General features: G+C 39.7%; 1 protein-coding gene across 1 annotated transcript in view; it reads left to right on the top strand.

The window, feature by feature from the left end:
* Positions 1-26,053, top strand: part of SGCD (sarcoglycan delta) — a 415,004-nt gene that overhangs the window by 5,454 nt on the left and 383,497 nt on the right. Inside the window, exon 2 of the mRNA XM_057730163.1 lies at positions 17,859-18,047. Within this exon, the coding sequence (XP_057586146.1) occupies positions 17,859-18,047 (189 nt within the window). The remainder of the gene's footprint in view (positions 1-17,858; positions 18,048-26,053) is intronic.

The following is a 26,053-nucleotide window of genomic DNA, read 5'->3' as shown; positions in this document are numbered from 1 at the left end:
CGTTAGCTGTATATAATTAACATTAGCTCAGCATGAGGCAGGCTGACAAAGAATGAAATAGGCAGATCAAATGATGAAATGAAGCATTGAGACCATCAGCAGAGGAGAGTTTTATGCTGAATGATCCAGGTTACTTTTTCTTTGTTGCCTTAATTTCTCTGAAGATTCCACTGTCCTTTATCTTTCACTTTTGCTGCTACACAGAAAGGTGATCATCTTTCTTATGGTTTCAGATACCTTTTGTCAATTGTGAACTGCCTTCTATAAAGGAAGCCGTGTAAGCTGTGGCCTGTCGAACAGGCCTGCAGGACTCAGGGAAGGACGTGTCACCATGGTTCACTAAGTGTATAAATCCTGTGAGATTGGTTTGCTCAGAGTCTTTGCTGCTGGTTGTCCTCATGGAGCTCTGGGTGTGTAGGTGGGTATGGAAGCGATGGCTTTATTCTTCTTTTTAACCAATAATGCAGTGGCACCTATTACAGTGAGCACAGTTTCCTGATTAAACACCGTATTACTGGGATTAGAAATTCCCTCCTTGTTCAGACCACGGTCCCTTGCAGGGTGACAGGATCGGACTCTCTAGTGATTTCCTTGACTTCCAAAAATATATTTTGGCGTTCCTGGCAACGCTGCCATTATTTCCCAGGGTCAAAATACTTAAGCACTGAAACTGCTCTCAAAAAGCTCAGAGTAAATAAATATCAGAGTGAGCTCCTTTCTCCAAGCAAATCATCCCACACCACCCCGTTGTCCCAACTCCAGCTGGGGTTGTGGTCCTGGGCTAGCATCGTCAATGAATCAAGATGCTTCAAGCCTAGAGATGCTTCCTTTTCTTACCTGTAGTTGTCTCCTCCCCTCTTCCATGTTGTACACTCTTTCTAGCTCTTTCCTTCTATGTTTTTGTTCGTTCCCTCTTCCCATTGCCAGTTTTTTTTTTCTCTTATATTTGTTCAAGATGTTTAACAAAATCATCTGCTTCCCTCAGTGGGCAGGAGGGTTGGCAATAGACCAGAGTGTGGACAGCAGAAATTGTACCATGTCATGGCAAACATTACCTCTTAGGCTGGCTGTGACCTTCAGAGGTTTGTGGTCTGTATTCTGTTGCTGATGAAGCAAATCTTGGTGTTTCCCAGGCCAGGATGCAAAACCAGGTCACAGACTGGCAATCCAGGGCTGGCCTGTGGACACATTTTGACTCATGAAGTGTTTTTTAAAAATCGACTTAGTTACAAAGCACTTGCGTGTACTGAGATATTATGTACAAATTTAGATAGCTAGATTATCTGGAAAAGCTGAAGAAGGGCATCCCTGGTCTCATTTCTCATAGTGTAGCAGCTGGGAGGGTCCGGGCAGGGCCCGTTGCTTTAAGAGGGCATGTGTTGACTTCATTCATTGACCCTGCCTGCCTCATCTGACATCAATAAGCTCTCACTAGCATTTCTCATCTGAACCACAGAATATAGAAAATGAATCAAGTAACCATTTTTTTCATTTCTTTCGAGGGTGGTATGTACAGTACCATTCCACATGCATAAGGGAGAAGTTAGGACATCGTGAATTAATTCTCTCAGAGGACACCATTGAGATGTGCTAAGTGTCCATTGGGAAGAAATACAGTAGAAAAGCTTGAAGGCCAAGAGCATAGGTCTCAAAGTTAGACGTTCCTCATGAAATTGTACTCAGGATTAAAAATTTCAAATGTGATCAAAAGCAGAACAGTCACTGCCTCTGGCGATGAGGATTGATGGGGAAGGGGTATGAGGGCACTTTCTAGGGTCATGGAAAGACTCCTTATCTTAACTGACTCTTTTTACACAGATGTACAGATTTGTAAAACTCCAACTGTATAGTGAATATCTGTGTATGTCACTAGGAGTAAGTTGCACCTCACTAGGCATTTATACATATGTGCATGGATACATATAGACATATGTGAAGGCATGCAAAGTGCAGAATAGCTTTTAGTTGCTATTGTTATCCTGCTTCTTTCTGGACACTTCAATTTAAAAAAAAATAAATGACATGACTAAAAGTGAGATGAAGAGCTTTTGCTTTCAGACCACAGATTTCACTGCAAGCATTCGCGAGCACAGGTAATAGCTAAAGATCCTTGCCAAACACAGTTGTCAAGGGAGAATCTACTGGATCAATGCTAATCTTATGGAACTATTGAATCACTATAGAAGGATGTGCCTAATTTCTTGTAGCTGTTTTTCATGATGCTGTAAAACTTTATGAGTTTCAGAGACATCAAAAATGGTTTATGATGTGGGGGGAAAATGCCTATACTTAGAGTAACGTGCACCCTGGCTGAAATACAGTAGTCAGTCAATAAGTATATGAAGAATTGTCTTAAAATTAGTATCCATGTTGACAAATTCTAGCTAAAATTGTTACCAAAACGTGTTCTTAATTAGTAAGCACACTATTCTGACCAAGTATATACATATATCTGGAAGCATTTAACACAAGAATTGGAACAGAGTTTTCACCCAGGCACTCTGGGTTCAAATTCTTGCTATGTCTTTAACAGGTTGAATGACTTCAGGTAGGTTGCTTAACCTCTCTGTTTCTCAGTTGCCTCAACTGTAAAATAAGGATACTAATAGCACCTGACTCACAATTATATGTCTGTGGGGATTAAATAAGTTCAGTGTAGCATTTTGAACAGAATCTGACACATAGTAGCCATTATGCTGGTATCTACCATTAATTTTGTATTCTTTGTGTTAGGATACATGGTTTTGTTGTGATTTGCCTTTGAGTATTGTTCAAAAGGCGTATATATGTATGGTGGTTGATGAAGGTAATGTCAAACAGGAGTTTCAGTTGAAAAGACTGGAGCCTGGAATTTGTGGGAAACATACCTGTTTTCAGTTTTAGCAGACTTTGGTCTTGTGATTAACTTACTTTGTCACCTTGAGGAAGTCACTTCACCGCCATGAACCCAGTTTTCTCATCTGTTAAATCATGACTTGAAGTGCATATCGTCCATGTTCCCTTCAAACTTTGTCTCATTCTCTGATCTTAAGTGTTTGAATCATGTTCATTATTATTTTATTACACAGTGTGGTCCCCTTTCTCCATGAGGTCAACTTTTCTCATGCTTTTAGAAGTTGAATCTGTCTACCTCTCCACCCCCTACCATTGCTGATCTGTCTTTTCCTGTTGGGTTGTTTTTTTTTTTTTTCTGGTCTTTTACGCATAGCCCCCATTCTCTTGTAACATAAATTTCAAGCATAGTTTTCATGTTGATTATTCTGCGTCTCCCATCACTGCCTCCTACCGCTGCCGTGAGATTAGGGATCTGTGGCTTTGCTTGTTGATGTGTCCTAAATGCCTAGAATAGTGTCATGTGAGCACCTGGAGGAAAACACAGATTTGTCAGGTGGTGACAGTATATATGCCCTTTTAAAATACATCCCACACTAAATATACTTAAATGGTAATTCTAAATACCTTGCATCTTATTCAGCGAAAGCTAAGTCTTTGCCTCATTCTGTGTCTAATGGAAGGAAAATTGGGCCTGAAGTTGAGTCCACCCTAACCAACTGACTAGTTAGGAGCCCTTGAGAACATCCTTCATTCCTTAGGACCTCAGTATCTTGATTTGTGAAATAGTTTTAGTAAGATTGATCTCCCAGAGTGTTGTCAGGAATGCATGAGCTAATGTATCTGATAATGCCTAGTCCAAATACATATGTGTGTTTCACAAAGATATTTCTGTCTGAAACGACCTCAGCTGACACCTCACTCATCTAAATCTCTAGGACAGTGAGAATTAATGTTCATAATTATACTGAAATATCTTCTAATTCATCAGAGATAAATATTTTGAATTTACATATGAGGTGTATTGTACTTTGGAGGAGAACTTTGATAATAATATCTATAAAACACACACACACACTCACACACACGCTCACACATACCTTAACCTAGCTATTCAGTGTCTCAGGGCTTCTCTGAGAGGTCTATTTGAACATAGGTGAAACTTGTATGTCCCATTCCTGTGGCTTTAAATAATACTTACATGCAGAAGACATAAACAATTCATTTCTAAGCCCAGTCTTCCCCCTGAATTCCAGATTCATTTCTAAGTGCCTTTGTGACACCACCCCCATGGATTCTTCTACGCATTTCAAAATCAACGTGACTTAACAGAGCGTTCTCTCCCCTCTGCTCACACTCCATTCACCTCCTGCCCCATGAGCGACTATTCTCCCAGTGTTCCCCATCATGATCAACAGCACCCCATTCACCCAGCTATTCACGCCAGAACCCTGGCATTGTCCTTGAGTCCTGTCCTTTACTTGCACACACCCTAGGTTTCTGGAAGCAGTGAATTCTGTTAGCTCTGCTTTCCAAATAGATTGCAGATACAGCAACTGGCCATCTTCTCACTCAACCTCTACCCAAATCCGGGCTACTGTCACTTCTCTTTGGGTGACTTCAGGAATCACAGGCCCCTGGTTTCTCTACTGGCATTCCTTTCCCCGGCAGTCTATTCCTTAGAGAACAGTGAGAGTGGTTCCAAAGTGAAAATCTGATTGCTCCTGCACCTTGGTTCTCTTATAGTTACTGTCACCGTCAGTGCCATACCTATGGTTTTACTGTGGCATATAAGACTCAATGTGCATCCCTTCTGCCTGCACTTCCAAGCTTATTTTCAAACACTCTCCCCCTTGTACGCTCTGATCTAGCCATATTGTTCTTTGAACATGCCAAGTGAGCTCCTACCTCAGGACCTTTGCACTTGCTGGGATGGTTTCCTCTGACTGGAGTGCTACTCCCAGATATCCTCATGCTTTACTCTCTTGCTTGCTCATTTTTTTTTTTTTTTCTCAAATATCTCCACCACAGAGAGCCTTTCCCTGACCATCCTACAGACAGGAGTCTTCCAGGTTATTGCCTGTCCCCTTCTTTGGCTTTACTTGTTTATTCATGAGACTTATCTGAAGAATAAGTATGACAAGCTAGATGTTTGTTTGTTTGTTTAAATGTTTATCATTTCCTCTACTAAACTAGTGAGGAATGACTAGTGCCTGCACATGGTGATACTCAGTAAGTATTTATTTGTTTAAACAAGCGTTGGTATCAGCAAATTAGTGGAAACAACCTCAGTGCTCACCACTAAAGAGTTTAAGTTAAATATCATGTATCCATACAATTTAAAACTAACTTAAAAAAAAAAACAGATTTCTGTGTTTTTTTGTGGGACTATCACTGAGCTACATAAGTGGACCAAATTAGATTTGGAACAATAAAGAGGGAAAAGATGCCCTTCTTTGTGTAAAACAAGAAAAATTTAAATATGTGTATGTATGCTTTGAGTGTATATGTTGGATAAAGCCTGTATATGTATTGAACATTTCTATAGGGATAAGAAAAATGCTGATAATAGTTGCCTCTATGGAGAAAGGCTGAAAGTGTAAATGAAAAAGAGATTTTCTTAACTGTCCCTTTAAGCCTTTTTATATACATGCACTTGTCCAATTTTTTTCAGTAAAAGCTGTTCAACACTTACATATTCCAATTCTTAAAAAACTAAAAGATGAAATACCTAACTTTTAAATTAGCCCAAATATTTGTTTAAGTAGAATATGCCATTCCTGGACCATTTCCTACAAACAGGCATTTGCTTTTCTGGATGAATTTTACAGGGAAAAAATGTTGATTGTTATATCAAAGCTAAAAGTCAGGAGTTTGTTACAATTGTTGAAATCGTGCCAAACATTAGCAATCCAAGACTAAAGTCTTATATGGATGGCTGAATGAAAACAACCCTTGAAAGCAGATAGTTTTAAATCCGAGACCTCAATATTAACATGGCTAATGGAAAACTATTTATGTGCCAAGATAATCCAAAATGACTCAGATTTACAACAAACTCTAGAAACTGTAATGCACCTGGGAGAGAACTTATGTCTGCTATTTATATAAACTAGTTACAGTTGTAAACAGTGATGTAATTCATGTTTACTTTTAAATGTTCAGGAAATTCTAACATGCCGCAGTAGCATTAACAAACTCTAGCTCACTTGATTTATATCACTTGTCTTATTTCTAAGTCAGTGAATGTAGTTATTAGTCTAGCCATGTTAATTCTGTACTCTTAGCATAACCTATAAGGCGGAGTATAATGAGTTCACAGCCTCTCTCTCTGCAAACCCCTCCCTTACCCTTTCCTCTGAGCTCATTCAGTGCCAACCCTGCTGGCCATCCTGCTTAACTTGAGGCTGTTAAGGCCTAAATGCCTGCTGTGTCCTCTGCTGGAAAACATGCTCTACTTCTAGGTCTCACTTTAGTTGTCATTTGGTCAGAATGGCCTTCCGTGACCAGTGTGGGTCACCCTCCGTCTCTATAATGGGACCCTCTTTGTTTCATTCCCCCCCACCCAACTTTAGTTCTGATGGTTTCATCCATTTACTTGTTCACTGTCCGTTTCTCTCATTAAGATGGAAGCTTGATGAAAAGAGAAATATCTTACTCTTCCTTCTGAAGACCTAGATATATCCAGGATCTGCTGTAGTGCCTGGCACATAGTCAAAGGTTTTTTGTTTTTTGTTTTTTTTCTGTTTAAAAAATAGATGGGGATTGGGGTTTCCTCCATAGCCAGGTCTGTGCTTTGCTGTGTTTCTCTCCCTCACGGTATGTAACCGTACAGCGAATTGCACTCATTAGCACTCCCATAAATCCCCTTATGGAACAAGACATTATGAAGCCTCGTGGGTAGAAGAGTCTAGCAAGCCTTAATAAAATGCCTGCCAAAGGCTCTTTGTCCTCAACTCTACCCTATTAGTAGAGTGGATCATGGCCCATAAAATTTTACAGGCTCCAAAGAAAAATCCTTAGGAAGTCTGATAGCATTGATGTGTCTTTAGAAAGTTAACTGATTGTTTTCTAATCATCCCTCAAAACATAATTTTTTCTTGCACAGCAGACTGATAGTGCAGATACTGTAACTGTTTTCTAGCTATCTCCTTTATTTGAGGAGGAAATAAAGAAAACATTTGTTTTTCTCCTGAAGAACCCAGCTGAAACAAAAACACTGAATGCAGACAGAGAGCGATGATTTCTAACAGTATTATTCTTGAATAGGTGTTCGGCCTCATGAAGTATGCCAAGCTGTGTATGTTTCTGCCCCAAGACCTTCCATCATCCTTATGTCAACTGATAAAATGTAGGAAGAAGGGCAACATAAGATTTTCTAGTAACTATTTGCTACTTACTAGATTTTGGAAGGGAAATGAACATGGGGATGACCCCTTGAGTACCATGAGGCTGGTTTCTGTGTTAAGATGTCACAGCCTTGTCAAAGTAGTGGGATTTAACCCTTTGAAGCTCAGTGTAGGAGAGCCTTAAGATGGGCGTGTAGCGTGACTTCCTAGATTAGAGGAGCAACAGTTACAGGGTCCAGGTACCACTTAGGCAGGGCTTGGCTCACGGATCTTTGTGAAGACTTTATAGTCAGCATGGGCTTTGTACAAATCGTATCGCTCCTGTGAGTGATGTTGGGCATTTGTGAGGCCATTGGAAAAACCTTCAGGGTAGCAGAGTCACTGAGAGGTCTTGGTGGTGTGTGCAGTGACAGAAATGAAACCGGGCCACACAGCCTAAGAGGAAGTTCTTCACAAGTCCAGGTTATAAAAATGGATCCTTTCCTTAAGATTGTCACATTAAATTAGTGTCAAGGCCTTGGTTCTATAGTGCAACGTGATTTGAAGTATGAACATTTGAATGTGTGAGAACATGGGGTTACAGCTCAAAGTCGTGCTTCTAAGATGCCCATCCAGAATGACCTTCTTTGGAAATTCCATGTCTCTTATGCTTGGTGACTATTTAATTAGCCGTGATTATGGGTGGTTATTGTATTGTGACATTGCCCTGATGATTGGTGCTTCCTCCCTATTAATGGCAAAGCAATAGAAAGTTTCACTACATTCGTTCTTTGGGAAATGTAATCCTATTGCATTTTGTGTGCAAAAAAAAGATTATCTTTATGTCAACTGGATTGTTTATGAACAGGTGAACAGTGATAATAGCCTGGTGAAGGAGCAGAGTAATGCTTTGGAGTTAAGTTTACTTAACATCAATGTATTATAGTTGCCTGTGCCTTAGGAAAGGGAGGCAAGTTGTTCAAGTTTTCATGCATTTGCTTCTGATCTTATAGCTGTTTACTTATTACTGGAGGATATGCTTTGCTATTTAGCATTGGCTTTTTTTTTTAAGAACTTTTATTGAGAGACAGTTAACAGACAATAAACAGCCTATATTTAGAGTGTACAATTTGGTATCTCAGTCTCCCAATTCATTCCCTCCCAGCCTTCTCCGCTTTCCCCACTTGGTGTCCATATGTTTGTTCTCTATATCTGTGTCTCTATTTCTGCCTTGCATTTCCTCTTTCATAGTTGTTAGCATTTGCCTTATGTATTGAGGTGCTCCTATATTAGGTGCATATATATTTATAATTGTTATCTCCTCTTCTTGGATGGATCCCTTGATCTTTATGTAATGTCCTTCCTTGTCTCTTGTAACATTTTTTATTTTAAAGTCTATTTGATCTGATATGAGTATTGCTACTCCAGCTTTCTTTTGATTTCCACTTGCATGGAATATCTTTTTCCATCCCCTCACTTTCCATCTGAATGTGTCCCTAGGTCTGAAGTGGGTCTCTTGTAGACAGCATATATATGGGTCTTGTTTTTGTATCCATTCAGCCAGTCTGTGTCTTTTGGTTGGGGCATTTAGTCCATTTACATTCAAGGTAGTTATTGATATGTATGTTCCTACTACCATTTTCTTAATTGCTTTGTTTTTGTTTTTGTAGGTTCTTTTCTTCTCTTATGTTTCCTGCTTAGAGAAGTTCCTTTAGCATTTGTTGTAGGGCTGGTGTGGTGGTGCTGAACTTTCTTAGCTGTTGCTTGTCTGTAAGCTTTTGATTTCTCCATCGAATCTGAATGAGGTCCTTGCTGGGTAGAGTATTCTTGACTGTAGGTTCTTCTCTTTCATCATTTTAAATATATCATGCCACTCCCTTCTGGCTTGCAGAATTTCTGCTGAGAAATCAGCTGTTACCCTTATGGGAGTTCCCTTGTATGTGATTTGCCATTTTTCCCTTGTTGCTTTTAATAACTTTTCTCTGTCTTTAATTTTTGTCAGTTTGACTACTATATGTCTTGGCATGTTTCTCCTTGGGTTTATCCTGCCTGGGACTCTCTGCACTTCCTGGACTTGCGTAGCTGTTTCCTTTCCCATGTTAGGGAACTTTTCAACTATAATCTCTTCCAGTATTTTCTTGGGTCCTTTCTCTCTCTCTTCTCCTTCTGGGACCCCCATAATGCAAATGTTGGTGCATTTAACATTGTCCTAGAGGTCTCTTAGGCTGTCTTCAGTTCTTTTCAATATTTTTTCTTTATTCTTTTCCGCGTCAGTGATTATCACCATTCTGTCTTCCAGCTCACTTATTTGCCCTTCTGCCTCAGTGAATCTGCTCTTGGTTCCTTCTAGTGTATTTTTCATTTCAGTTATTGTGTTGCATATCTCTGTTTGTTTGCTCTTTAATTCTTCTAGGTCTTTGGTAAACTTTTTGATCTTTGCATCCAGTCTTTTTTCAAAGTCCTGGATCATCTTCACCATCATTATTCTGAATTCTTTTCCTGGAAGGGTGCCTATCTCCTCTTCATTTAGTTGTTTTTCTGGGGCTTTATCCTGTCCCTTCATGTGGTACAAAGTCCTCTGCTTTTTCATTTTCTCTATCTTTCTGTGACTGTGGTTTTCAGTTCCACAAAATGAAATAGTGCTAATACTTCTTGATACTGCTGTCTGCTCTCTTGTGGAGGAAGCTATCTAGGAGGTTCATGGGTACTTCCTGATGGGAGGGACTGATGGTGGGTAGGGCTGGGTGGGTGGAGCTCAGCAAGACTTTAATCTGATTTGGTGGGCGGAGATCAGTAAAACTTTAATCTGCTTGTCTGCCAATGTGTGGGGCTGTGTTCCCACCTTGTTGGTTGTTTGTCCTGAGGCTACCTAGCCCTGGAGCTTACAGGATCTTTGGTGGGGCTAATGGGGGACTCTGGGAGGGCTCACGCCAATGAGAACTTCCCAGAACCCCTGCCACCAGTGCCCCCATCTCCTCAGTGAGCCACAGCTGCCCCCCGCCTCTGCAGGCAACCCTCCAACACCAGCAGGTAGGTCTGATTCAGTCTCCTATGGGGTCACTGCTCCTTCCCACTGGGTCCTGGTGAGCACACTTTTTTGTGTTCCCTCCAAGAGTGGAGTCTCTGTTTCCCCCAGTCCTGTGGAGGTCCTGCAATCAAATCCCGCTGGCCTTCAAAGTCTGATTCTCTGGGGATTCCTCCTCCCATTGCTGGACTCCCAGGTTGGGAAGCCTGACGTGGGGCTCAGTATCCTCACTTTAGTGGGTGGACTTCTGCAGTATAACTGTTCTCCAGGTTGTGAGTCACCCACCCAGCGTTTATGGGATTTGATTTTAATGCGATTACGCCCCTCTTACCATCTCATTGTGGCTTCTCCTTTGTCTCTGGATGTGGGGTGTCTTTTTTGGTGAGTTCCAGTGTCTTTCTGTCGATGATTGTTCAGCAGTTAGTTGTAATTCCAATGTTGTTGCAAGAGGGAGTGAGCTCCTGTCCTCCTGCTCCGCCATCTGATCCTTTTGGGACCCAGAATTGGCTTGATTTTTATTCATTCATTGAACAAATATATGTGACTGTGTATATATATATATATATAAAATGATTCATACATATGTATAATTATATATACTTACATAGATGCCTACACACACACACACACACACATTGTTTAGGTGCTTCATGAGTTCAAAGAAATGTTAAATACTGGGAAGAGTTTGGGATATATTCAGAGAGGTAACATATCACTGTAAAATACGTTGTGTGACACTGTAAGAAGTTGCCAAAGACTGATGGAAAGTACTGTTGTCTTGTGAGTCTCAAAAAGAGAGTAGATTTGCATAGAAAGATTCTTTTCTCAAATTTACATGCCTGGTGCACCCCTACAGATACAAGTAAGCCTCTTAGGGAGTATATTATACTGGTCAAGGTTCACTTTTACTAAGTTATTCAGTTTTGATGCATAATTGGTATAGAGGGAGGGAAAAAATAAAATTGTTAATCACATCAAACAACAAATATTTATTCTGCACATATTGTGGTCTAGGCATTGCTATACTTTTATAAATCAGATTGTCACTCTCGTTTCAGATTCTGCCATGGGTTTTCACTGACTTTTTAATAACATCTGAACTTCTTACTATAATCTCCAAGGCCCAGCATCATCTGATTCCAGCCAACTTTTCAGCCTTGTCTCACACCCATCTCTGCTTCACTCATTACAGACAGTCACACAAGGCCCTGTCTGCATTGGGGCCCATGGCTTTGCTTTCCTTCTTCTGCCTGAGATAGTTTTTATTTTGCCCCTACTCTCACCTTGCTGTCTTTTTCTTGTCCTTCAAGTCTCAGCATAAGTGTTACATCCTAATGAGGGTTCTCTCCAGATGAGTCTATATAGAATACTTTTCATCTTGCGATGCTTTCTCTAACATTACCAGATATATTTCAGTGTAGACACTTCACAAGGTTCATTTTGTCTCTTTGAGCATTTACTGTTCATAGTCTCCCACCATCCAGGCTGTGAGCTTCATACAGGCAAGGTAACTCTTCTTCCTTGTGGGATCTTGAGACTCTTCCTGTAGTATATGGAATTTGATTGACGATCAGTAATTACTTGGTGGGGGAGTAGATGGATGAAAGACATTTAGATAGGTCCAATTTGAGATGGAAACTGGAGGTAAAGTGGTAAGTTGAATTTAATTCTCGTAGAAGTAAAAAAATGAAAGTATGACACTGGGCATTGTCTCTGAGATGGGAGAAAGAAAACACTAACTCATAATATGAACTTGGGAGAAAGAGGCAGAGAGGAGAGTTTGGAAAAACAGACAGTAATCAAAGATAGAGGGAAGGAGCCCTGCACAGGAAGTGTCATGAATGCCAAAGACGGACAAAATTTCCAGGGGAGAGGGAGAAATTGGCAATGACCAAAGCTTCAGAAGGTCCAAGGAAAATGGGCGTTAAGAAAAATTCCTTGAATTTTCATCAGGGACATCAGTTGTGATTTTTTGAATGGGCCATTTCAGTAGATAGATGAGAATATGTGAGAATATGAGCTTTCTAGTGTTTGCCAAGGACCTGGGAACCCCTGGGCATCAATGAGAGTAAAATTAGGCAATATGTGGAGAGGATTATAAAGGTAAGCTAATATTCAGTTTAATGCCAAAGAGATTTGTGCACATTTAAACCCAAAGGCTGTGAAGAGCATAATATTCAGTATACTGCCGAAAGAAGATGATGGACGTGAAAGCTCCAGGGTAGGAATGCAGTGAAAATGTGAGATGGCAAAACATACATTTAGGATATGGGAGGAAGATGGGTCATCTGGTGAGAAATAACACAAGTAAAGGCAAAGATGAACAAGGAATGCTTTTTTGTATTAGATGTAAATTTTGTGTTCTTGAAACATGATCCTTGAGCCTTTTATATCCAGAATCAGTTTTGGTGCTTGTTAAAAATACAGATTTCTAGGATGCACCCCAGACTTACTGAATTATTCCTTGGCGTGAAGCCTGGGAATCTTCATTTATTGTTTGCCAGGGTGGTTCTTACACTTTCAAAAGTCTGAAAATCCCTCCAAGTAGAACATAGATGATTGTACCTTTCACTGAGTTCGGCTAAGCAGTGATGTCTTATGAGGATCCCCTGAGGTTATGATGTATGCTTGGGGTTCTTCATGGGAGGGACGAGAGGACTATCCAGGTTTTGTGAAACCTGAAGCTTAAACAGTTTGTGGAGCTCTTTTAAGGAAAAAACTAAGAAAAATTAGACATACAAACTCAAGTTAAGAATTATGACTGTGTACTTAGAATGAGAATGGAAATTAAATTATTAATTTTAAAAGCTGACCTATCATAAAATCCAGACAAATAGTATTAATAAAGTATCTGACTTTTTTTTTTTTTTTTTTTTTTTTTTTTTTACAGTTTTTGGTGGCATATCCTTTGATTGCCTCTTCATATGACAGCTCTTTGGTGCTATCACTCTCTATAGACAATAGGAAGATAATTGTCTCCTATACGAATTTCAGTAATACATTTTTTAAATTATTGATGGTTGTTAAGCATAAAACATGCAACTTTCCATACAGAATACAGACACACGGTTCACACAACCTGAAAACACAAGAATTCTGATTAATTCTCTTTTCCATGATTCCCATAGAAAAACTCTGGGGAATATTTATTTTCTGTGCTGCATTGAGCATATTCTTGACAGGAGAGGATTTCTGTTTTGACTAGGTGTCAATGAGAATTGAATTCTACACTTGAAATTTTACTTAACTGTTGATTAGGAAAAAAATTTCCAACTAGCTTCTGGCTCCTCTACTACCCATATATTTCTGGTTCTGGGCATCATAGGACATGTTTACATGGCTATGTGTCCTTTGGTCCTATACCTTCATGACACCATGCTTGGTGAGTTGGCACCAAGGGTGCAAGGAGAATTCCTGGAAGACATTCTTACACAATGGGAGCTAGAATAATATACCTCTACAGGGAAGTGTCTGCAAACCATGTAAATACATACCACTGCACCCAAACTATGTGAACGTGCAATTCAACATCCTCTTATTTGGACCTCCAAAATACAGGTAAATCCTCCAAAGCCACCCAGCATAAAAGGAAGCTGAAAAAGACAGGGTCTTTTCCTCTTACTTTAGTTGCTTTTACAAAAACATATGATGCTGTTAATACACTACTAGGGCCGCTTGCATGGTCATGGAAGGGACTTGGATGAGGGAGGACCTGAAACTTCAACTTCATTTCCTATACAGCAGATTTCTCCCAGGAAGGACCAAAAAGAAACACAGATTGGAGTCTGTCTTTCTCCTAAGTTTTTATTTCACCATGTTTGTTTTTTACTAGAAAAATTAATGTACTCAGCTTATCTAAATTCTCTTTTTCCAAGCAGGATTATTGACAACAGATGTATCCATTACCTTATTGTTTAGCTGGCAACACTTTGCATTTTTTCTTTTTTCAAAATAATTTTATTGGAGTATAGTTGATTTACAATGTTGTGTTAGCTTCAGGTGTATAACAAAGTGAATCAGTTACACATATACTTATATCCACTCTTTTTTAGATTCTTTTCCCATGTAGGCCATTACAGAGTATTGAGTAGAGCTCCCTGTGCTATGCAGTAGGTCCTATTAGTTATCTGTTTTATATGTAGTAGTGTGTATATAACAATCCCAATCTCCCAATTTATTCCCACCTCCCTTCCCCCCTAGTAACCATAAGTTTGTTTTCTACATCTGCAGCTCTATTTCTGCTTTGTAAATAAGTTCATTTTCACCATTTTTTTTTAGATTCCACATATAAGCGATATTAACACTGTGTTATAATCATTTGTACAAAATGGCTGCCTGCCTGCCTGCCTGCCTGCCTCCCTCCTCCCTTCCTTCCTTCAATTGCAGACTGGAATGTTTTGTTTTATGTGGCTCCTTAAAGTAGTCAGGAAGTATGGTACAGATACAAGAACCCTCATGACATACAGAATCGGTCTCTACACCATGTATCAGAGGATCTAGGTTCTGATCCCTGCTTAGCTTCTAATTCACCTTGTGGCTTGAAAGGTCACAACTTTCCCTTGCTGGCTTTGAGCTCCTCAGCTGGTAAGTTAATATGTGGGACAAAGTCAGTGGTAACTAGGAGTCCAGAGTTTCTGCAGAAGTGCTTCAAGGGTGGCGAAGCCCTCGCTCTTGCTTTAAGCAGAGGACCTCTGCTATTTTGCTGTTTTATATGCTAAAATTTATTTCAAGATCTTGGCCTTGAAATGGTTGTATTATGAAAAAAAAATGTGTAACTGATTCACTTTGCTGTGTAACAGAAACTAACACAACATTGTAAATCAACATTGTATACTCCAATAAAATAATTAAAAAAAGAAAAAGAAAAGAAGGAGAAGCAGCCAGGGATGTATCTAGCTTAATAACAGCAACAACAACAACAAAGACCATTTTTTAAATTGTCTCGAGTGCCTGGAAAGACCTGGGGAGCTTTCTAATTTCATTGTAGAGCTCAGAGTTTGACTTTGTTAAAAGTTTGTTTTGGGTTCTGCTGCATAGTTAAGGTTGAGACATTATTCTAGATCAGAGGTATGCAACCTTGTCTACACTTTAGGATTATCTGAGGAACTTTTAAAAATTCTGGTGCCTGGGTCCTACCCTTGTGATTATTATTTAATTAACTTGAGTGTAACCTGAGATGATTTAAAAGCTCCACAGGTGCCTCTGATGTGAATCAGTTCTGTGAACCCGGAGTGGAGATAATCATTGTATCTGTCAAGTTCAAATAATCTATGTATGAAAAAAATCACATGTGTGATGTCCATATCCACAGCTTCATAAATATTTATTGAACATGTCATTTCCATTTTATAGCTAAGTTATATAATGTCCCCATTGGTTGGGACAAATGTCAGAAAAGTCACCTGGTGTGGTGGCAATATCGCTAGCTTCTGTACAGTGATTTGTCAAGAATTTCTCACTTACTATTCTTCACACCTACAAGAGTCAAAGACTGCTAGTCTTGTCCTTGCCCTGCCACAAACCCTGGACCCGTGCACAAGTGAGTCAACTTCTATAGTCTGAAGTCCCCTGACTTCATAAAATTAGTTGATTAGAATCAAAGGAACTTGCAAATAGAATTCTAAGATTTTGTGATCATTTACTTATTTTACAGAATATGATGCAGTGGAAAAGAAAGGCCTAATTTCCTTCAGACTTATGAGACATTTTTTTCCCTTCTCATTGATCTCGGGTGTGTGAATAGGTCAGTGAGAGATGACATTGCTGTGTTCCCTTGTTATAACACAGCCCTGATCGGCAGAATTGTAAGGGGCTGAGTAATACCATTGAGATCCTTTGATAGTGTGAAGGTCACTGCTTGGTTGGGAACCCAGGGCTTTGGGAGCTTGAAGTAGAAATCTGCAAGGATAAAAACAAGAATTTCCCCCTGGTGTTTGGCTTGGGCTTTTGTACTCCCCCAGATGGCAGCAGATTCCATAGTGGATGGGAAATCATTCATTCATTCATCACTTATGCGTTCACTTTTTTTGCTTATTCATTCCACACACATATGTTTAAACATATACTCATATTAGAGCCTGATTTTGGTGCTAGGAGAGTGTTCAGAATGACATAGATATATGCAGGTCTTAATTGAGCATTTGAGTTGACCTTAAGTAAGAATTCACTTGGTTTTCCAAATGGAATTCCACTGATGCCTAAAGGCCATGAGTTCTCTGGGGGATTTTTAGATTTTATGTGTACATTTTAGTGATTGTCTAAAAACCATACAATTAATATATTCTGAACCATCTGGGAGATGACCTCATACCAAGGATATGATTTTAGGGCCTACATTTTTTTTGTCACCATGGTCACTTTGCACCACATATCATTAATATAATTGCTATTGACTAAGATGAGAATAAGCAGAGACAGACCTTATTCCTAGAGAATGCAGTATGCCTACGTGAGGGCCAAATAAAGCAAAAATCCCAAAATAAAGCTACAGTCACTTGAATGGAGAAAAGCAGTAGGGGCCATGTCGTCACGTGGCTCATGGCAGAGTAGGGATGCTGTGCTTGGAAGATGCTGTGCTAAAGCCCTTGGTACCACATTATGCTGTTTAGTTTTGCAAGTCATCGTTCTTCTCAGTAGTCAGTTATTTCCAGTTTTGAATGATACGCATTGGTAGCTTTGTTTGTATTTAATTTTAAAATTTGTTTTGGTTGGAGAATTTTATAGAAGTGATAAGTTTACTTAGATTTGTGTTGATACCTAATTAGTAGTGCTAGTATAAAGATAATTTGTGTCAACAGCGGGGGTTTGGGAAAGCATCCTTACTTTAAAGGAGATTTGCATATTATTTAATATTGGCATATATTTTTTTCTAATATATCTCACTCTGCTATAATCACTGTTTAACTAGTTCATTCTCCCCATTAGCCTGCAAGCTCCTGGAAGACATGTTCGCACCTTACTTGGCTTTGAGACTCTTTTATGTTCATTAAATAAATGTGTTGTTAAGAATTAGAATTGTCTAACTCATGAGGACTACTTGAAAGCGTAGTGAGATCTCTGTCAAGGGAAGTATGTAAGCACAGGCTATCACTTTTTGAAGATCCCTGAGTCAAGTGAGGCTTAATCTGTGTGCCCATCAGCACCCCTTTGAACTCTGGAATGGAGGGAAGATCAAAAATTGTTACTTTCGCCACAGATTTTCTGGCAATACAGAATGATTGCATTTGAGATAATGTAACCCTGTAATCAGTCTCCTAAGTAGTAGTAGTATACCACCATGATGAACTAAGGGGGTTAATTTATTTTCTCAGGTGAATTCCAAATTTTACCCTCAGGACTTTGAGTGTGTCCCTCACAAAGATGTTGGAGTTCTAAGACTCATTTGGAAAATGGCTTCCTATGGGTTCTTCTCCTCCCATGATATATATGTGGCTGTCTCAGGGCGGATCACAAGAGATGTCTGTGTGAAATGAGAGGGCCCATGCAAGCATCCAGAGGAGCCACTTTTGTTCAGAGGAAACAGATTTTTAGAGTTGTCAGGGGGGTGGAAACATACAGACAGCAGTCAGCCATCGCTCTTCATCAGGTGATTTTTTTTCCCATTCTTTTCTCTCTCTCTCTCTGTATCTCAGCAGTTTAATGTGAGTGCTTCTTTCTCGCCTCATTTATTTCAGATGCCTCAGGAACAGTACACCCACCACCGGGGCACCATGCCCAGCTCCGAAGTGCCACAAGTATACAAAGTGGGGATTTATGGCTGGCGGAAAAGATGCCTGTATTTCTTTGTCCTACTCCTGATGATTTTAATACTGGTGAACTTGGCCATGACCATCTGGATTCTCAAAGTCATGAACTTCACAATTGTAAGTAAAACCACACGGTTTTCTTTAGCTTTCCTTGGAGGAAGGGAAAGCATGGGGCAAGAAAAAGGAATGTGGAAAGCGGTGGTAGTAGGATTCAAAATAACCTGCAAGCTGGTGTTTTGGTGAAAAAACATGCTGTTCAGATTACATGTGGGGGTTGATGTCTCTTAGATCTCAGTTCTTCAGAGACTGGTAATCCAATTTTGAGGCATTTCCCTTTCTTTACAATCCATCACATGTGCTTTCCTTCCACTTTGATAATGGAGTTTCTGTAACCTGAAGCTTACAAGTACATTGAGTAAGTAAATGCAGGGAGAATGATGGAATAGAGTCCAAAGTAGTAAGTTTTCCCAAATTTTAGTAGTGACTAAGAAAGCTGTTGTGAGGTAGGGGTTGAAACATCACAGTAAAATTAGTCTTTGGAGTTGATCTAAGAATTTTCACTGTCTATTTACACCTGGTAGCTCATTACTATGGTTACTGGAGCACATCCTCAATTTTTAGGTTGGCAATTCTCTTTCCTACTGCTTGGATAGAATGGAAACAAGAGGACGATAGCTGTTACATTTTTTAAAGGAGTTTGTGTTTATGCTTCTTTGAAGAATTTCTTGCTATTATTACTTAGGACCAGTCTATAGATTGGACATTTATTTGTTAAAGTTCAAATGAAAAGAAAATCCTGGCAAGATGATTTCTGGAGCTATTCTGAGGTTTTTCCCTAGAGATTTCTTAGAGATTATAATATTATCAATAGTACAATTTCGCTTATTAGTGATGGCATAGTGGGCAGTAATCTACTGCCTTGAAAATCCTTTCCTTTCCAATTATGTTGGCAATAAAAAGAACTCCTGTTTGATAAGGAAATATGACCATAACACAATTAAGTGTAAGGTTTTCATGTGGAAATCCAAAGTAGAATAGTGGATATATGTCTTTCCTGAATTATAAAGTTTATTTTTATACTTAACACCCTGTGCATAGACAGACTTTCTTGTCTTTACTCAGGCCATTTCTTCTTGGCCTGCTTTACTCTGTCTTTCCTGCCTGGTACAACCCCTCCTTGATGCTTTTGTGGTTCCATTTAAGTATTTATTCTTATACTGATCACTCCAGATAATAATTATTTGTGTGTGTTTCCCAGGCAGAGTGAACTTTGAGAATAGCAAGGGCTACATCTCTTTTCTGTGAGCCTCCATTCATCACTCGTGGGAGGGGCTATTGGCACTTGACTCATGAGGATTCTATAAACCAAGGTTAGAAACAGTGCATCAGAATGGCTCACTTTTTTTTTTATTGAAGTATGGTTGATTTACAATGTTGTGTTAATTTCTGCTGTAGAGCAAAGTGATTCAGTCATATACATATATGTTCTTTTCTACATGCTTTTCCATTATGGTTTATTACAGGATATGAATATAGTTCCCTATGCTACACAGTAGGACCTTGTTTATCCATTCGTATACATTCTATATATACTAGTTTGCATCTGCTAACCCCAAACTCCCAACCCATCCCTCCCCCACCCCATTCCCCTTGGCAACCATAAGTTTGTTCCCTATGTCTGTGAGTCTGTTTCTGTTTCCTAGTTACGTTCATTTGTGTCACATTTTAGATTCCACATATAAATGATATCATGTTATTTGTCTTTCTAATTTACTTCACTTAGTATGATAACCTCTAGGTTTATCCATGTTGCTGCAAATGACATTATTTCATTCATTTTTATGGCTCAGTAATATTCTATTGTGTATATGTACATCTTTATCCATTCATCTGTCAATGGACATTTAGGTTGTTTCCATGTCTTAGCTATTTGAAATAGTACTGCTGTGAACATAGGGGTGCATGTATCTGTTCGAATTATAGTTTGTCTAGGTATATGCCCAGGAGTGGGATTTCCAGATCACATGGCAACAATTTTTTGCAGAACCTCTCTACTGTTTTCCATAGTGGCTGCACGAACTTACATTCCCACCAACAGTGTAGGAAGGTTTCCTTTTCTCCACACTCTCTCCAGCATTTGTTATTTGTAGTCTTTTTAATGATGTAGAATGGGTCACTTTTTAATACTTGCAGTAAACACTAGGAAACTAAGATTCTATACTGCAGTATTAAGTTTGGAAAATGATACAGGTCAATTTCCATGGGATTGTAGGGGTCTAAGATAATATGTTCTAGAGTATTGGACCACATTAGCTTCTACTTTTGAATCAGAATCGGTAACCACTTTTTGAGCTTGGACTTTATAGAAAAGCAAAATTGAGAGAAGTGTTTTAAGGAGCAGAGATAGAAAGATGTGATCAGATTTGTAGTCTAGATATTTGCTCAGGTGAGGATGCAATATAATGGAGAAAGTTTCTCAGAGTTTGGGGCTCTGAAAGGTGTCCTGAGTCTGTTTGGTCTTAAGTCCAAGGGACCATAGTTGTCATTTGGCGATATGCATTTTCTGTGATGTTTTCATTTTGTATTTCAAAAGCTTTAAAGTAGAAAAGCTTCTGTATTGTAACATAAGATAGGAGAAGACTGAAACTAGGGCAGTAGAATGGAGAATAAAGATTCCAAAGACATTTAAAAGATAGAAGCGACACACCTCAACTATTACTTGGATATAAGAGTTGAAGGATTGGAAGATATTCTGGAATACCCCCAGGTTCTGGCTGTTGAGATGGTTGGATGGTGGGGCCAAAAAAAAAGCAAGATGGAATTCATTACCTTCCCACTGGAACTTAGTGAATCCCTTGTTTGGGGCTATTTTTTATTATTTTTAGGGGTAAAGTTATTTATAGAAAGGATTTGAGGCTGGATGTGGTGGAGAGTGTGAACTCAAACCTTGATAATTGTGATATTATACAAACATGGTTTCTGGAGTGTGTTTTATCTGGCAGGCTTAATAGTGAGAGGTCTATATAAATGTATATTGAGTGACAATTCACTCTGAGTGTATGTGAGCTTAGGGAGCAATATGCTATTAAGGTAATAATCTATATGAGATAGGCTATTTCCTGTAGTTAACTAAATGGATTGCCAAAGTTGAGAGTTCTTAAAGCTTTACCAAACCGACTACTTACTGAGGTGAGAATAATGCCATGATTAGCCATAATTGGTGTTTTATAGCAGTAATGCTTTTGAGCAAATAGAGCTAAAGTGTCAGAAAATTGGTCTCTCCCTTTACGTTAAAAGCATATTCTCCATCAATCACAGTATAATACATATTCTTTTAGAATTATAATTCTATCCCACAAATAATAATTTACTGACAGTGAAGATTTTCAGAAAGAATGAGGTATTAACCACTGTTACATTGGTGAGTGTGGGGTGAAGGAGCACAGGAAATCAATGCGATAAGAGTGAAGCACTTTTTGCAAGGATTGCCAATAAGACAGAGTGATTATTTTGTACACCTGGAATGTTTAATAATTTGGCATTTGGGAAAGCTCACACTGTAATCAAACCCTCTGAGTAATGACAAACAAAGAGAGTGATGTCATCGGAGAGTGTTTCTGAGAACTCAGCAATTTATCGAAGATTGGACATCCAGAATCTTCTTTATTGTCGGACTTGCATTCTCTGACATCCCCAAGGGTGTATGCTGGAAGAACCCTTCCATGATAACAATCTGGAAAAACATCCAGCCAAGTTTTCTTTGTCCCAGATGTAAATCAGAAAAAAATGAATTTTCTTTTCTCGCCTCTTAGCAGATTATTCTGGTGTTCGTAATTAAGCAGGACAGCACTATTCTCTCCTACTCCTCTCTATTATCTTCTCCTACTTGGAGGAGCGTTTGCTTTACCTACGTTGTAAACACCTGTAGGTTAACCTGTCCTAGTTTATCACACACTGCGCTTTACAAGGAACTAGTATTTATTGTGTTCTGTGCTAGTCACTCTGCTTGGCAGTTTAAAGAATCTCTTTTAATTTTCCAAACAGCTCTACAAATTAGGAATTATAATCTCCACTTTAGTAACATAAAACCCAAGGCTCAGAGAAGTTGAGTGACTTCCTAGAAGACACAGCTAGTAAGTACAAGAACTGGCACTGGACCTCAAGGCCCACCCCTTTCCACCACAGTTTACCTCTTCCTGCTAACTGCTGCAATGACCTGGCTTTTCAACAAAACTCTGAAGCTGCCAAAATGGTTCCTTATCTTTGTTACCCACCCTGTGTCCTCTGGTCGTTCATTTCCCTCCCAGCCGAGATATCCACTGACACTTGCTGCCCGGAGAAAGTTTGCAGTAGCTCTGAACGTTCGGTCCTGAACTCGGTTCTCTTTGCAGTACAGCTGATGACCCTCTCCCTTCACTGCCTCCACCTTTTGTTTTAGCCCCTTGTTATGTTTATGTAAACATTTAACATGAACTTAATAATAGTATCTGTGTCGTCGGTTGGTGTGTAGACTATAGGAGTTAATGCACATTAAGCATGTACGTATAGCAGCCGCTGACCTGTAGGAAGACTCTGTGCCAGCAACAGAAAGTCATGGGAGACCCCATACCACAGGGCAGTGGCCAGGGGCTCACGCTCTGGACACAGATGTTCTCGGTACACATCTGGGTTCTGCTACTGACTTTGGCAAATTTCTCAACCTCTCTTTGCTGCTGTTACCTACCTGTTCATAGGTGAGATTTTTATGAAGAGTAAAGGAGGTAGTGCATGTAAAGTGCTTAGCAATGGAGCTTGGGACATAGTAAGTGCCTTATGCTGGTGTTTGCTGCCGTCATCGTCGTCCTGTATTGAAGGCTCATTTTAGTACCAGGCTCTATGCTAGTGCAACTTCTCAGTATTATAACTTAATCCTTATGCGAGTAGGTATTATTATGATATGAACTTCACAGGGAGGAGAGAGGCTCAATAACTGGATTTGGGATCACACAGCTAAAAAGTGGCAGAGAAGAGATTTGAATCCAAGCAGTCTGAGTCTGAAGCCTGGTTTATTAGTCTGTGTGACATAGCATGGGGCAGTGCAGAAAGCCCCGAGTGTCAAGGAACTGGACACCTAGTGGGCCATAAAGTACATCACCTATCCCTTCTGGGGTTCAGTACAGAAGTGAATGCCTTGAAGCAGGTGACCTTTAGGACTATAAGGCATCTTCCTGTTTGAACACTACAGTTTTATCTTTCGCCTTGACCATGCACGATCTCACTCTCTAGAGGGCTGGTGCTTCTGCCAGTGCATTCCAGCAGCCCAATCCAGATAACTTGGTCTCAGAGACCTCCCCAAGTACTGCAGTATTGATGATCTACACTGTCATTTAGCACAAGTGGTTACTGAGTGGAAAAACTTAAAAGGCTTGGGAATTTTCAATAGGTGGCATGATCTCTTAGTCCAGTGAGTGTGAAGTTATTCATCATTAGATGAAATAGGACCCTAAGGAGTCACCTCCTCACACATCCTCATTTTACAGATGATTGAACCAAAATAGATGGTGAGGTTGCCTGACCCAGCTCCAGTGCCCCAGCCATGCCGGGAACTTCTTAGCAGCAGGGATTGCATTCTGTTCATCTTTGTAGCCATGGCCCAGTGCCTAGTGTGTAGTTGGCTTTCAATTTGTGTTTGTTAATTGTCAAACACATTTGACAGTTTTGTGCAGACCACATATGTGAGATGATGGATATCAAGTACCTGGTCAGTGCTAGCACATGCTAGATCCTCCATAAATTCTAGCTAGCTATACCTGTGTTTAACTTCTCTTTCTCTAACTTCTCTTTCTCTTGCCATTCATTAAAATTACAAAATTTAAACCACTGTATTTGTGACTGTTTAAGAAATGAATATCCACTTGTTTAATAAAAACTTGTACAGAACTTACTTTGTAATTTTCCTGCATAATCCCTATAAAAACCCTACAAGGTAGGTGCCACACTTAGCCACATCTTACAGATGGGGAAGAGGAGGCTCCAAGAAGTGCAGTAACTTGCCCAAGGTCATGCCGCCAGTAAGCGACGAAGCTGGGATAGGGTTGCAGGGAGTCTGGCTCTTGAGCCCACGCTCTTAATCAGTACACTATGCCACCCATTTCCCAAGTGCTATTTTTCATGAAGACAAATTGAATTTGTTCAGTGTGATGTCTAAAACATGATTTATTTACCCTAAAGTAAGATAAAGATCCACTGAGGGTCAGAGGAAGGCATTCTAATACTGGTAAATTGGACACGTAAACCAGTAAAAGCCAGAGAGAATGGGCAGTGTGCCGCACAACTCAGAACACTGACACGTCATCTGTTTGGAAAAGGCTCAAGGAACCGTGACCCAGTCAGACTAACTCAAGCAGAGGGAACCGGAGTGGGGGGGTCTCCTGGGTGCATGGGCAGCTCTGGGGATGCCCACCCTCTGGCTTTCCTGGACCACATGGCCTTGGTCCTGCCCTGGAACATTTACTTCTGTTGGCAGACCAGGATCCCTCTACCTTGTCGTGCTACCAGCTACCTCACGTGTTTATCCAGGTTTCCTGCTTCCTTGCATCTTCAACATGCATGTGCCTTTGACCTTTTCTCTGTAATGACTTTCCCCTTCAGTTACCACCTCTACCTGCCCCAGTCTCTTGTTGTTACCCAGGTGAAATCCCAGAGAGGGAACTGCACTGGCTCGGCAGATTACACATATCACGTGGTACTTGTTTATAGGCCCATTGACCACGTGAGATGTCCCATCATCTGTGTCCTGAGAGGGCAAAAGTCGTGGAGTCAGAGTCCTGCTCGTTGAGCGGCCAGGCCAGAAATTCCCTCATGTTAGGTCGGAAATTCACTTGAAAATCATACTTATACTCGATCTTCGATAAACATTGCCATTTTTAAACTTTCTTTTATTTCTCATGTTTTCTCAGAAGTCCTCGCAGTTTAAGCCGATGACTCCCTCTTTTATATTTGCTGTACCTGGTGTCCTGTAGTGGGCGGATGTGCAGTGCTACATTATTTTATTTTCCTGTCTGTTTCCCCTACAGGGACTGTAACCTTAAGCGATTCATTTTTATATCCGCAGCTTTAAACACCTTGCTTAGCATATAGTAGATATTTAGAATGTTTATTGAATAAATGAATGGGAAAAAAAATTATGAATAGTCTGTCACTTTAAGTTAAAGTGTGTTAAGATGGGTTAATAGAGCTTTTATATGGCTTTTAAAATGAAGTATTAGTTGATATATTAAGGTAGACAGATCATAAATGAGATGAGTGCTTGAATTTGATTATGAAAAGGTAGTTTTAATACAGACACTCCCTCCTGTGTATCAACTACCTGCTACATTTTAATTACATGAGTCGGGGGTGGGAGGGGTGTGAAGTAGAAGAGAAGCAGGAGGTTTCATCCTAGTTAATATACACATTTGCTCTGCAAATGGGAGAAAATTGTGTTATTGGCTTTAGTTATACTTTTCACTTAACACTGTTAGTGAGTCTATTGTGTGTGTGAGTAGCATTTGCTTCAGCTCAGATGCCAGCGTCACTTGGAAACTTGGAAAGGCTTTTTATATTGAGAACACTGTACTTCCATCTCTCGGTCTCTGATGGTCACTGTTTCATCCATTAGCTCAAATTCATCAAGCTGGAAAATGGCCACAGTGTTATTTTTTAAGGCGGCATGAACATTGTAATGCAGAAAATCAAAGGACAGAAGTCCACTCTGTTCCATGAACAGTCCTGGGACATAGCTCTGTCATGTCCTATTTGGGTTGAAGCTTACTGTTTTTTATACCTTTTGGAAGAACGCAAATCCTCAAGGATGATTTTGGTCCTTGTAATTGCTGCAAAATGCTATAAACCCGGCTTGTTACAAATTTGTACAATTTATTGGCCACATTTGCTGCAATTCAATTGGTATTTCTTAAGCACACTGTGCAGTACACTGTGGTTTATCTGGTCATAAAAGATTATAATAAAGAAAATCCTGTACTTTCACAGATCATAATTTACTAGGAAGAAAAAAAGTGGCATTTTAATACGTTCCCCCAAATGACAAATCCTTTTAGGGAGTGTGAAAGAAGAAATTAGCAAAAGCTAGAAGGCCCTGGAAG

Source organism: Hippopotamus amphibius, chromosome 1, assembly GCF_030028045.1.
Source record: "Hippopotamus amphibius kiboko isolate mHipAmp2 chromosome 1, mHipAmp2.hap2, whole genome shotgun sequence".
Taxonomy (NCBI): domain Eukaryota; kingdom Metazoa; phylum Chordata; class Mammalia; order Artiodactyla; family Hippopotamidae; genus Hippopotamus; species Hippopotamus amphibius.
The sequence above is the reverse complement of the archived record's forward strand: the minus strand, read 5'-3'. Positions and strand labels throughout refer to the sequence as shown.